Consider the following 11,175-nt stretch of genomic DNA (forward strand, 5'->3'; position numbering starts at 1 on the left):
AACGGAACAACTCGTGATCTGTTCTAGCGCATTTTCGAAACTTGAAAAAAGTTTGTCTAACATTTTTTAAGTTCCATTCCGACCTACTCTGTCTCTGGCCAGAGGCACTAATCGACAGTTTTATTACACTAGCCGGCTGATAATTTATAACAAAACTAGAAAATTATGTTTTTGTTTTCTGTCAACAGACTTGAAATGACATCACATTAGCGCGATACACATGTAAAATTTTGACAAGGATGTCCATGAGGGCTTGGTAGCCGCGCTAGCAATTCTTGTATACCCGTCAATATGGCGCCCAACTGGTCTGATAGACCGGTCTAAATGTAATACAGAGCAGAGCAACGTCAAAGAGCTACGTATTATCTGGTTCTTTCGACCAGATCGATAGTGGAACACTGGCGTCCTCACACCCTCTAAGAAGTTACTGTAGCATTTATATTACGACTGGAGATGAAACGGCTGCGAGTGTGTGTGATAGGAGCGGGGGCTGCGGGGCTGGCCGCCGCGAGACATCTGGCAAGTCAGCCGAATGTGTTCGATGTGTCTGTATTCGAACAAGCTTCTCGTGTTGGTGGAACATGGGTGTACAACGAAAACACAGGCACAGATGAACGTGGCTTTCCTATTCACTCTAGTATTTACCGAAACCTCAGGTGAGAGAAATTATTTCATAATGGCCTGAATGAGCTAATAAAAAATATCTGGCATGTAAATATATATGTAGATCAGTTTGTTACGTGTAATAAGTTTATTTTGTTAAACGGGTAAACAGGTCAAGTGAGGCCTTTAAAGCTACTGTATTTTGTTTTATTCCGAGCTTTCGCCGATCCACGGTATCACCAGGGAATGGGAAAATATTCTGCAGTACTAGTTCATATAAAATGGGTATTGTTGGTGTGAAATTATTGTGATGCATCTGTTCATTAAAAGACAATGAGAAAGCAATGGGTAACAAAAGAATGTATGCCGAAGCTTATGCCACATTGTGACAGAAACTGCGTGACTTAATTTGAGGGACTCTGTAAAATAAGGATGCGGATGGGAGGATGCGGATAGAGGATGGCGGATTAACTTTTTTTGGTTAAAAAAAAAAAAACAACAACAACAACAACAACTTTTTTTGGTTAAAAAATTAAAATACTGATACTGTTAAATTTATTGGTTAATGATTAACCAATAAATTATTAACCAAATTATTGTCACCTTCCAAGAAATATTTTGTCTTATTATCATTCACCCAGGGAAAATGCTAGAGAATGCTTTTTCTCCTTTTTCAACTTAATCAGTCTTAGACTACACTCATTGCAGTGGAACCCTGTCTGTGAAAACATCCACCGCCAAAATACATGGTCACATTTGGGGTAGTCAGATTGATGGAAAAAAAAAAAGCTTTTGGTAGGGGATATAGATAAGAAAGCGTTGTAATAAACTGAACAGATACAAGGTTTTGAAAATTATTTTAAGATCTCCAAAGATTTCCCTGCTTAGGATTTGCGAATATGTCATTTTCCTCCCAGGAAATCAGCACGCAAGCAAGTTTCATTTCAAGTTTTGGTTTAGAGCAGAACTCGTTTTTGGTCTCTCACTGAAATGAGCATGGAATGTGTGGTTCCAGAAAATATCCATACCCTCACCACGGAGGGAATTGGAAATTCCAGAGGGATGGGGGGGGGGGGGGGTTCAATGGCCAAGGAAATTCCAGAGGGGAGGGGGGGTGAATGGTTGGTCAACTTCACGTTCATGTCAGACATAATTGTTCAAAATTGTAACAACACCAACTTAGCAACTTCTTAGATCTTTCTTGAAGACGCAACTTTGTTTAACTGTTTTAAAGAAACCCTTGTTACATTAAAAACCTGTTTCCTTTCTCCGATAAGCCTTTGTAAGCGAAGTAGTCCAAGTGAGGGCCTCTTCATATGATCCCGGTTACTGGGATGGCTCGGTAAGCGGGATGAATTTTGCAGTCCGTTCATATGGGAAATTTCATCCCGGTTACCGAGATGAAAAGTGGTGACGCGGTCAATCGAGCGTGACATTTACCGAACAAGCCCGGCAAGAATTTTTCATTTTTATCGGTTCTACAAACCTTAAAAGTATTATATCTTTATCTCTACTACGAAAAGGAATTATTTTGGACTAGAACATCTCAGAAATGAGCCGTAATTATCAAATATATCCGTTCTAAGACGCGAATGTTTGGTTATAGACTTCATCCCGGTGACCGGGATACCGTGTTCATATGAGAAAATTTTCGTCCCGGACTCCCGAGATATCGGTCGCTGAAACCGAGATCTCGGTAACCGGGCTGGCCCGCCTTCTCATATGAACACATCGAATTTTTTACAAAAGAAATAGGAATAGGGCGAGATCTCGGTAAGCGGGCTAGCCCGGTCAACCGAGATCATATGAAGAGGCCCTGAGACAAGAAATCTTTGTCTGCGTTGCGTGACTCAGTTATTATAAAACTGTTGTTTGTGAAACTTTCTTGCGTAGAAAAATATTGTTCACTCGCTACAATTGAATTTGTACCAATGTTTAAAAGGGAAACTTTTGTATGGCTATAAAGTGAAAGCCCCAATTTTACATAAAACATTGAAATATTTGTTTGTTTAATATTTTTGTATTAAGTTACGGGCAAAGGTCAATTCCCGGGGTCAATTGATCAGTTTGTCAAAACTGACCCGTGTTAAAAGTTATTTTGTCCTAAGTATTTCAACTCAAAGTCCAGAACTATTAACTTAATTTCTATGCCAAAATTCAACAAAATAGAGCCAATTCAACATTCTTTTAATGCGTTGTTGATCTCATACAAAATTTGCATAAGAACGTGAACATGCTAATTTCGTTTTGCGGCTCCATTTCAAGTTACGATCTGAAAGGTCAATTTGTCTCCCTGCCCTGATAATGCTTATTTTGTCCAAGCTATTCCTATTCAATGGGAAAACTATTGACTAAAATAACTAAACTGAATGATTACCATGAGAAATATTGATTGAGTAGAACTAAAGCTCGATAAAGCGATGATCAAAATCTCCTACAAATTTACATAGGAACGTAAACATGACATATGCAAATGACAGGCGGACCACCCTCTGTTTGTGTGGTGTAATGACTGTTTGCAACTTGAGACTTTATATTCACGCGACACGATCGGTTGAAATTTTTACTGAGTAGAGATATTTAAAGGCGCCTTTTAACCTTTATGTTGAAATAAAGTTTCAAGGAAATGTTGATTGAGTCACGCGTGGTGTTTTTTTGCCTAGCCGCAGAAACCCTTCTCTTCTCGAAAATGAAAAATCCTGGGCGGTGGGGGGGGGGGGGGGGGGGGGGGGTCCTATGTGAAATCCCCTGCGTGGTGGGGGTATGGATATTTTCTGGAACTACACAATTCTTGTGCATAAAAAAATGTCACTTTTTTCTCTTGGGTTCCATATTTGGATGTTTGCAGTCACAAAAAAGTTATGTTCTGCAAAGATGTCAGATAACCACACTTTCTATTAAAGCAAGAGCTCATGCAGTACTTTTCCCATTAATCTGACTATCCCATAAATGTTCACGAATGCGAACATGTTTTTTTTTTTTGCTGGACGTTGTGTTGTAATAATGTACGGAGTTCCACTGCAAACTCACTGACTGACTTGGTTGAAAAGCGAAGTTACAGAAGCGTTTGCACTTTTGCAAGTTTACATTATTCAGTTCATTTCGGAAGATGATGATTTTTTCAAATGCATTTGCTTGACATGGAGTATTTTGCTGAAAAACACACCTGAACTGTGATGGGAAACTACATTCACCTCAGTTTTAGTGCAGTTTACAATGCAGTATGCAAATCACTTCCAAGGCAATAGAAATTTGGATTGCTTATTTTTAACACTTTTTTGGGGGGAAAGATAACATGGAATTTCAATAACTAAAAAATCACTTTCTGACAGCACAGGGAGATGAATTGACCATATCTCCACCCATTAAGGTGGCTCTGTAAACTGGGGATATGGACAGCGGATGCGGACGGTGGACGGTGGATGGCTTTTTTTGGTTAAAAAATAATTTATTAAGATGCTGATACTGTTGGTGCAGCATTTGCTTCATACTAGAATGACTTGTTCTTATTTGTTATTTTATAATGACTTCTGCTTATGTTGTCAAAATATCAGTCAGTTATTGTCACCTTAAACAGTCCTTCTCAGGACTAGTCACTCACCTGGATGATCAAAAATTTACCTACACTGTACGTTTGGCATAACAGTCCTTGGTTCCATCCATTTACAGTTTTATGGTGTATCATTTGTTCTTTCCTGTCTTAAAATTTCAGGACTAATCTTCCCAAAGAGGTGATGGCATTCCCCGATTTTCCATTTCCTTCTCAATGGACATCTTTCTTGAGTCATCTACAAGTTCTCAAATACCTTGAAAATTATGCCACCCACTTTGACCTGTACAAAGACATTCAGTTTAACTCTGCTGTCAGAAGTGTCCGTCCATTGATGGGTGTGAATAATCGCATGCCACGGTGGGAAGTTGTTGCCACAGATCTTGATACACAGGAGTCTCAAGTTCGTCTGTTTGAAGCTGTTATTGTTTGTAATGGGTAAGTTAACGTTTCAATAATAGTAATAAATTTATTGCACCCTCGTTGAGAAATGTACATGTAAATTTTCAATACAAGTAGTAAATTATATTGGTCATCTGTCCTTGATACCCATGAATGTATTGGGTACTCAATCCAATTAAGTTTATGAAGAGAATGAGAGTTTTGCCACAAGATTTAAATGTCAAAACTTAGCCCTCTTTATAACAGAAATGTTACTACAATAGTCCTAATTATTTTGCAGTAAAACTAAAGATTGAGATCATCATCCATTTTAAATGCTCTAGTTTCCAAAAAAAAAAAAAAAAAATTACAAACAAACAAACAAACTTAGACAAAATAAGTTAGATTTAAAGACAATTAAATTCCAGGGAGTCTTGGTATATCGACATTGTGTCTATTGGCAAGGAACCTTTGCTGGACATTTTGGTTTGACAATGTCTAAAGGCGGAATGACATTTCCAGCACTGAAACAATTTGTCTTTTGTCAATTCAGTTAAGAGCATGTCCATGAGAGGACCAGGTAGTGGTGATACATGCCATCTTACTGATTTCACTAAAATTATGCGATAAGTGGTAATGTAGGGGCCAAAAATCAGCATTTAATGTTGGAGTTCCCATCCTCATAGCGCAAGAAAGTTGTAAGTTTTCACTTTACAAGCCCAAAAATATCCACTCATAATCTTAGCATGATTTTATGGATGGTACCTACTAATTAATACGGAAGTATTTTTGCATGGCTTATAACTATGTGGGAAAAGCAGATCTTAGCAGGGGCTATTGGAATCCAAAAAGAAAATTGGGAGTAACCACACAATTTCAGAGATAATAAAGCAACAATAATTCTAATAAGCACCAAAATATAAAGCAATGTAGGGAATTTTTTCCCAAATTGAAGTTTAATTATCTTTCTGTCAACTATCAAGCCGACTGGTAGCTGGTCATATTGCGAGTTCCCAGTTGGCTTGATACATGTAGCTCAGTTGGCAGAGTACTGCACCAGCATCGCAGAGGTCATGGGTTCAAATCCCGTTCAAGCCTGAATTTTTTTCAGGCTTTCTTTATGCAACTGCTTAAGTTGCATAGTAACTGCGAGGATCTTCCTTCTATTTGATCTTTCATCCGCGGGACAAAATATATGTTTCATATATTTACATTCATTTATTCACCCTTCACGGGTATATTGCGAACTCACAATATGACCAGCACCCAGTTAGCGTGATAGCTCAGTTGGTAGAGCACTGCATCGGCATCGCAGGGGTCGTAGACTATATATAGGCTTATTATCAGTTACTCATCTTATAGTAATAACAGAGAAACAAATTCAGTGGCAAATGGAAAGATTATGCTGTTTGTAAAAGGGGATTTTTTAAAATGATACTCATTTCTTGATGTGTATACAAGAATGTTTTGTTTTTCAAAAATTTGGGAAAATGTCTAAGAACCTTCTTATTTTTGTCTTTTTCTTGTTCAAAGTCTGAAACCTATTTCAAATTGAGTTTTTGCACGCCTTGCGGTCATCAGTGAACTGGCTTGAATTTTGAACTATTCCTTCTCCAAGTTACTAAATGTGGAATAAATAGAAGAATCTTTGCTGAGTACATCACTGTTTACATTTTGCTAGCTTCATATTATAGCAAAAATTAAAAACAATAAGCCATAAAAAGGGACACCACAATGTATATTAGAGCATTCAATTGCCACTTGAAATAATCCCTTTGAAAATTAGAGTTCTTATTACGTTTCGATGACATAGCTAACACCATTATCATGAAATAGAGTCAACAAGCGGCGTTCCTGTACGTGGAGAGCTCATTTTAAATTTAAAACGAGAGTTCTAAAGGTACTCAGTTCTGCAAGGGTTTACTTTTTACTCTTGTTTATTAATATTCTCTTCGTAGGCATTTCTTTGTTCCTCTTGTGCCAACAATTCGTGGTTTTGAGTCTTTTCCTGGGCTTGTTTTGCACAGTCACGATTATCGCCATCCTGGTATCTTTCAAGGGAAGCATGTGGTTCTTCTTGGTGCTGGATCTTCTGGACAAGACATTTGTCTTGAAGTAGCAAAGTGTGCAGAAATGGTTTACCTCAGCCACAGAAGGACTCTCTCTTGTAGTCTTCCAGACAATGTGAAGGAGAAGTGTGCAATAGAGTCTGTATCCAGAGATGGGACAGTTCGGTTTGATGACGGACAGGAGAAGAAAGTCGATGCCATCCTTCTCTGCACTGGATACGAGTACTCGTTTCCATTCCTGCATAATGATTGTAAAATCCAGGTCAGGAACAATCGAGTAACTCACCTTTATAAACATCTTTTTAACACGAAGTACCCCACACTGTCATTTATCGGTCTTTGCCTCCGAATTTGTCCATTTCCGCATTTTAGTCTTCAAGCTGAGTACATTGCAGCGGTGTTGAGTGAAAGGAAGAACTTACCATCCGAAGAAGAGATGAATGCAGATGAAGAAAAAGAATTCCAAGAGAAACTTTCTTCTGGCCTGGGCGAGCATTATGCGCACCTTTTAGGAGATGAACGTCAGTGGAAGTACAATGACACCATTGCACAGTTGGCTGGTGTGGACAACACGAGTTCAGTTTTAGAGGATCTTTATAGACAAGTCATTTACAGGAGAACGAATTTTTTGATGGATTACAAGAATGACGAGTTTAAGTATACTGCAGATGGAATATGGACAAGAGTAGATGCAGATGTAAAATGACACTGGCATTAAAGCCGTCATCATGACGAAATGTTGGAAGGGGGAGGGGGGTTGGTGGAATGAAGGATAATGTTTGAAGGGGCTTATATTCGAAATTTTGTTGCATGGTGAACACGACCTAACATGGAATTTATAAAAAACAAAACAAGTGATATTCATATTTACCTATTATTTATTGGAATTTATAAAACAAAACAGGAGATATTCGTATTTAAATGTTATTTATTGGTGGTGGTGTGTTAAATATTCGTCTTCTCTGTCTGTAATGTGCTATGTTCGTAGTTAATTATCTTACTGTAGCTTGGCGAAACGTTTTTCCAAGTGGGTAATCTGTGTTGTAAGTAACAAGAAAATTTATGTCTTGGAAGTAGGTGATGTTAGTTAGCTTTACAGCGTATAGTCGGTAATTTTAAGTAGGTAATGCCATTTAGTCTAAGTAATAAGCAGTGTGTTGTCAGTAATTACTCATTAATAATTCATAAGCCCATTGACCTATCAAATGGTCGATAAAACATCACGTGCAGTAGTTTTAAAACCCGATAAAACCTCCTCCTTAGTAGTATGCGGTGTTTAATGTTTTTCTCGTATGCTAATTTCCAACGTTCACAAAAGCATCATTGTTAAGAACTCTCTTGACACACTCTTTTCCAGGAACGGTTTTGAAGCTGTTCAAAGAAAACGCAGCACGTGCTTTATCGTGTTTTAAACATTACTTTATGTACTATAACTAAGCCAGGTTATGGTCCGAAGAGATGTAACTAATGTAGAGCAAGCGTGTAGAGTAATTTGTTGTACTAATTGTCAAGCACAGTAAATAAAAGAAAAAACAAATAAATTATTCACAATTTATTGAGCTATATTGCGCAAATTACATAAATAAACGATGACCACTGCTCGTCATAATGAACGTACAACGATAATAAAGCCATTATTTTGAAAATATACAGAAACTGTAAACGTTAATACACTGTTTAAAGTCGAAATACTGCATTTAAAATTCAACATTGTCAATTGTGCGTTACTCCCTGGGCAATGAATATCACAGCCTTGCTGCTGCGATGCCGAGTGCTCTGACCCCTAAGGCATTTGCAAGCGGTAAGCAAAGAAGCAAAAAATGAACATACACTTGAGTAAATTTTCTTCAAAGCTGCTACATCCATCTTCAACATCCATCTTCTCATGTAATAACCCTGGTGCTAGCTGGTCTTTCGCTCAACTTTAATATGAGAGGAATCCATGGGAGGATCGAGGCTGGCCAAGGACAATCGTTTGCCAAGAGTTGACTAATCAGCAGGAGGGTGGTTAAAAGACATATTCTATCCCTAGCTGGCGGCTAAACTGACAACTTTGGTAGTTTTGGTTAGTATTTTAAAAGGAAGTTCCGAAAGTTGTCAGTTCTCCTCGAGTAATTTTCCAAAAAAAAAAAAAAAAACTCCAAGCAGCCCTTGTCCCTCCCTCGTTTGATGGATGTTGAAGTTGCAGTTTCTCGGCGCTTTAATCAACGAAGAAGTCTTCCCACTCGTAAACTTTCTTAACCTCGTGGTCGTCTTCGCGAGAGTCATCGTTTTCCGCTGCGAGGTGAGCTGGCAATAGTTGAAGATCTTTACAGAGGTCTTCCTCCCCTTGTTTCACCTGCAAACAAATGTTTTGAATATAAAATAATCAGTGACAGAAGCAGGAAAGAAGCGTTGATGGATAAGGTTACCCTTATTGTGATCCGCCTAAGTTCTCTTTTTTTTTCCTTGAATATAATTACAATTTAATTAAATTTCTCTCTGGAATTGGAATTCAACCCGAGATCAGGAGTAGATATATCGATATTTAAGATTCAAAATTGAAATGAATATACCTTGTTCTTGTTCATCTCAACGTGCTTTTCCGGCAGCCTCTTCTGCTTGTCAGCCTTTTGTTGTTTCTTCACCTTTCTTCCCGCGGGTTCCTCTATTTCCCTTTCATTAGGTGTCTCTAGCTGCGCCTTAGCGAAAGCTCGGGCTGCTGCGATTCTGTCTCTGCTTCGTGATGCTCTGTTACCTGCCTCTTTTCGCTTCTCCATTTCTTCATGTCGCTTTCTCTCCGCCGCAGCCTGCTTAGCAGCAATTTTCTCTTTTGTTGCTTGGGCGGACAGCTCAGCAGGGTGTGGTCGGGTCACCCCAGCCCTGCTCCGCGCACTCTCTCGGATACGCTCCAATTCCTTCAGCTTTCTTTCTTCTGCGGCGCGCATTTTCTCTCTTACTTCCTGTAAAGTGAGCTCGGGTGCCACCTTTCCTCGTTTTCTCAAACGCCATGGAACTCTCGCAGATGGGCAGACTGTCTTCTCATTACAAACGGGAATGTCGAAGGCTACAGCTGTTTTAACCTTTCCTAGCGGATTAGAGTTGCTTGAGCTGAGGGGCTGAGCAGTGACAGTGTTAGAGTTTGAAGACACACTATACCCCTGACACGCGAGTATCTCTCGCGCACTCTCCAGCAGAATCCTCTCCTGGTTGATGTAGCGTTCAACAACCGAAAGCCTAACTTTCTTGCCGCTGGTGGAGTTTAAAACAGGTCTGTCCAGTGCACGTACGGCGGCTTCAATCTCGCTTTGCGAAGAAGAATCAGACGCACTCGAATCGAAGCTGTCGCTTGAAATTGTCATAAAAGAATGAGTACTTGAATCGCCTTTCGGTTCGTCGTCCCTCCAGAACTCTCTGTCTTCATAACATGCCGCGTCTTTGTCCGCGAGTTTCGTTTTACTTTTGTCTTGTCCCGGATCGGGAAAGATAATGATGGCTGGATCAATCCTATTGTTTTTAAACTTCGACAGAAGTGAGCCGCACATCCTTTGTAAACGAATTTGAACAACCAAAAAATGTTCTTAAATTTTCGCAGTAATGTTTTCTGTAAAAAAACTTTCTTTTGAAATGCCCACAACCGTGTCAAAAGCAATCCTAACTTGTAGAATAAACTTTGTGTTGCCTTGGATTCGTTTATTACGTGCGCTTGCGCGCGCGTCAGCATGTATTTAAGAACAACTTTTAGAACATTATTTGATGATGTACGTGCCTTCATAATTAGAACGAGGGAACCTCTAAAGCAAGCAAAAGGAAGACTGATAATATTATGGTTATTCTTCTAAATTTGGTTACCGTTGTCCATTTGTGGGATGTAACCTGCGTACTACAACTTTAGGCGGTGTTACACATAACAATTTTTAGCGCAACGTAGCGCGCAGGCAACTGCTAGTGCAGCAGCTTGTTGCGGCACTGCGTTTTATTGTTTTCAAGACAAATCAAAGTTTGCAACGTGTTGACGGAACAAATTGCTTCGTTAAAAATTGTCCGCGTTCTCACTCATAGAATATGTATGAATGATGAATTCTTATTAAGTGAAGCAAATTGAAATGAGAGAAGACTTTCTCAAACTCATTAATAATTCATGCAGTCAAAAGCCAATAAATGACCTCCATTTCGGTCAGGTGGATGAATCTTGATACCCCAATGAAACACCAGATGAAACACGACCAGGTTTTCATCTGAGATGAAACATGTTTTTCATCTGAGATCAAACATTTGCATTTTAATGAGATTAATTTCTTATTGTTTCATTTGAGAAGACATGTCAAAAACTCGGGCTTCCTGCTTTATCACGGGTTCCAAATACCTCGAAACAGATGAAACAGATGAATACTGTTTCTCAGTATTTGGAACCCGTGATAAAGCACTCGCCCTCGTTTTTGACATATTACATCAACAATAGAAAGTCAGGTGACCTTAATAACAACCAAAGACCAGCATGACCTGCTATTGGCAAGCCAAAAATATTTTCATACCGTCACTCTGAGTACCGAGAAGCTCAGGGAATGAAATGAATTGCTACTCAATCCTCCT

At 39.0% G+C, this 11,175-nt stretch overlaps 2 protein-coding genes across 2 annotated transcripts; one reads left to right on the forward strand and one right to left on the reverse strand.

Moving 5' to 3' along the window:
- Window positions 1-277: 277 nt before the first annotated feature.
- Window positions 278-8,126, forward strand: LOC146460845 (uncharacterized). The gene is made up of 3 exons (XM_085087729.1): window positions 278-656; window positions 4,316-4,591; window positions 6,493-8,126. The coding sequence occupies exons 1-3, from the start codon at window positions 454-456 to the stop codon at window positions 7,307-7,309; spliced, it is 1,296 nt and encodes a 431-aa protein (XP_084943855.1). The 5' UTR covers window positions 278-453; the 3' UTR covers window positions 7,310-8,126.
- Window positions 8,127-8,215: 89 nt separating this feature from the next.
- On the reverse strand, window positions 8,216-10,279 carry LOC146460846 (uncharacterized). Its single transcript, XM_085087730.1, has 2 exons — window positions 9,159-10,279; window positions 8,216-8,941 (listed from the first exon to the last, which is right to left on the reverse strand). Exons 1-2 carry the CDS (start codon window positions 10,125-10,127, stop codon window positions 8,804-8,806), a joined length of 1,107 nt encoding a protein of 368 aa, XP_084943856.1. The 5' UTR covers window positions 10,128-10,279; the 3' UTR covers window positions 8,216-8,803.
- Window positions 10,280-11,175: the final 896 nt, after the last annotated feature.

This window comes from Pavona decussata, unplaced genomic scaffold, assembly GCF_977016875.1.
Source record: "Pavona decussata unplaced genomic scaffold, jaPavDecu1.1 SCAFFOLD_207, whole genome shotgun sequence".
Lineage (NCBI taxonomy): Eukaryota > Metazoa > Cnidaria > Anthozoa > Scleractinia > Agariciidae > Pavona > Pavona decussata.

Bases quoted from the DNA above. Each gene is read 5' to 3' on its own strand.
- LOC146460845 (XM_085087729.1), top strand. From the start codon at position 454: ATGAAACGGCTGCGAGTGTGTGTGATAGGAGCGGGGGCTGCGGGGCTG. The intron at 657-4,315 runs GTGAGAGAAATT...TTAAAATTTCAG, and splicing joins AGTATTTACCGAAACCTCAG to GACTAATCTTCCCAAAGAGG. The intron at 4,592-6,492 runs GTAAGTTAACGT...TTCTCTTCGTAG, and splicing joins GCTGTTATTGTTTGTAATGG to GCATTTCTTTGTTCCTCTTG.
- LOC146460846 (XM_085087730.1), bottom strand. From the start codon at position 10,127: ATGTGCGGCTCACTTCTGTCGAAGTTTAAAAACAATAGGATTGATCCA. The intron at 8,942-9,158 runs GTATATTCATTT...ATTTGTTTGCAG, and splicing joins TTGAGATGAACAAGAACAAG to GTGAAACAAGGGGAGGAAGA.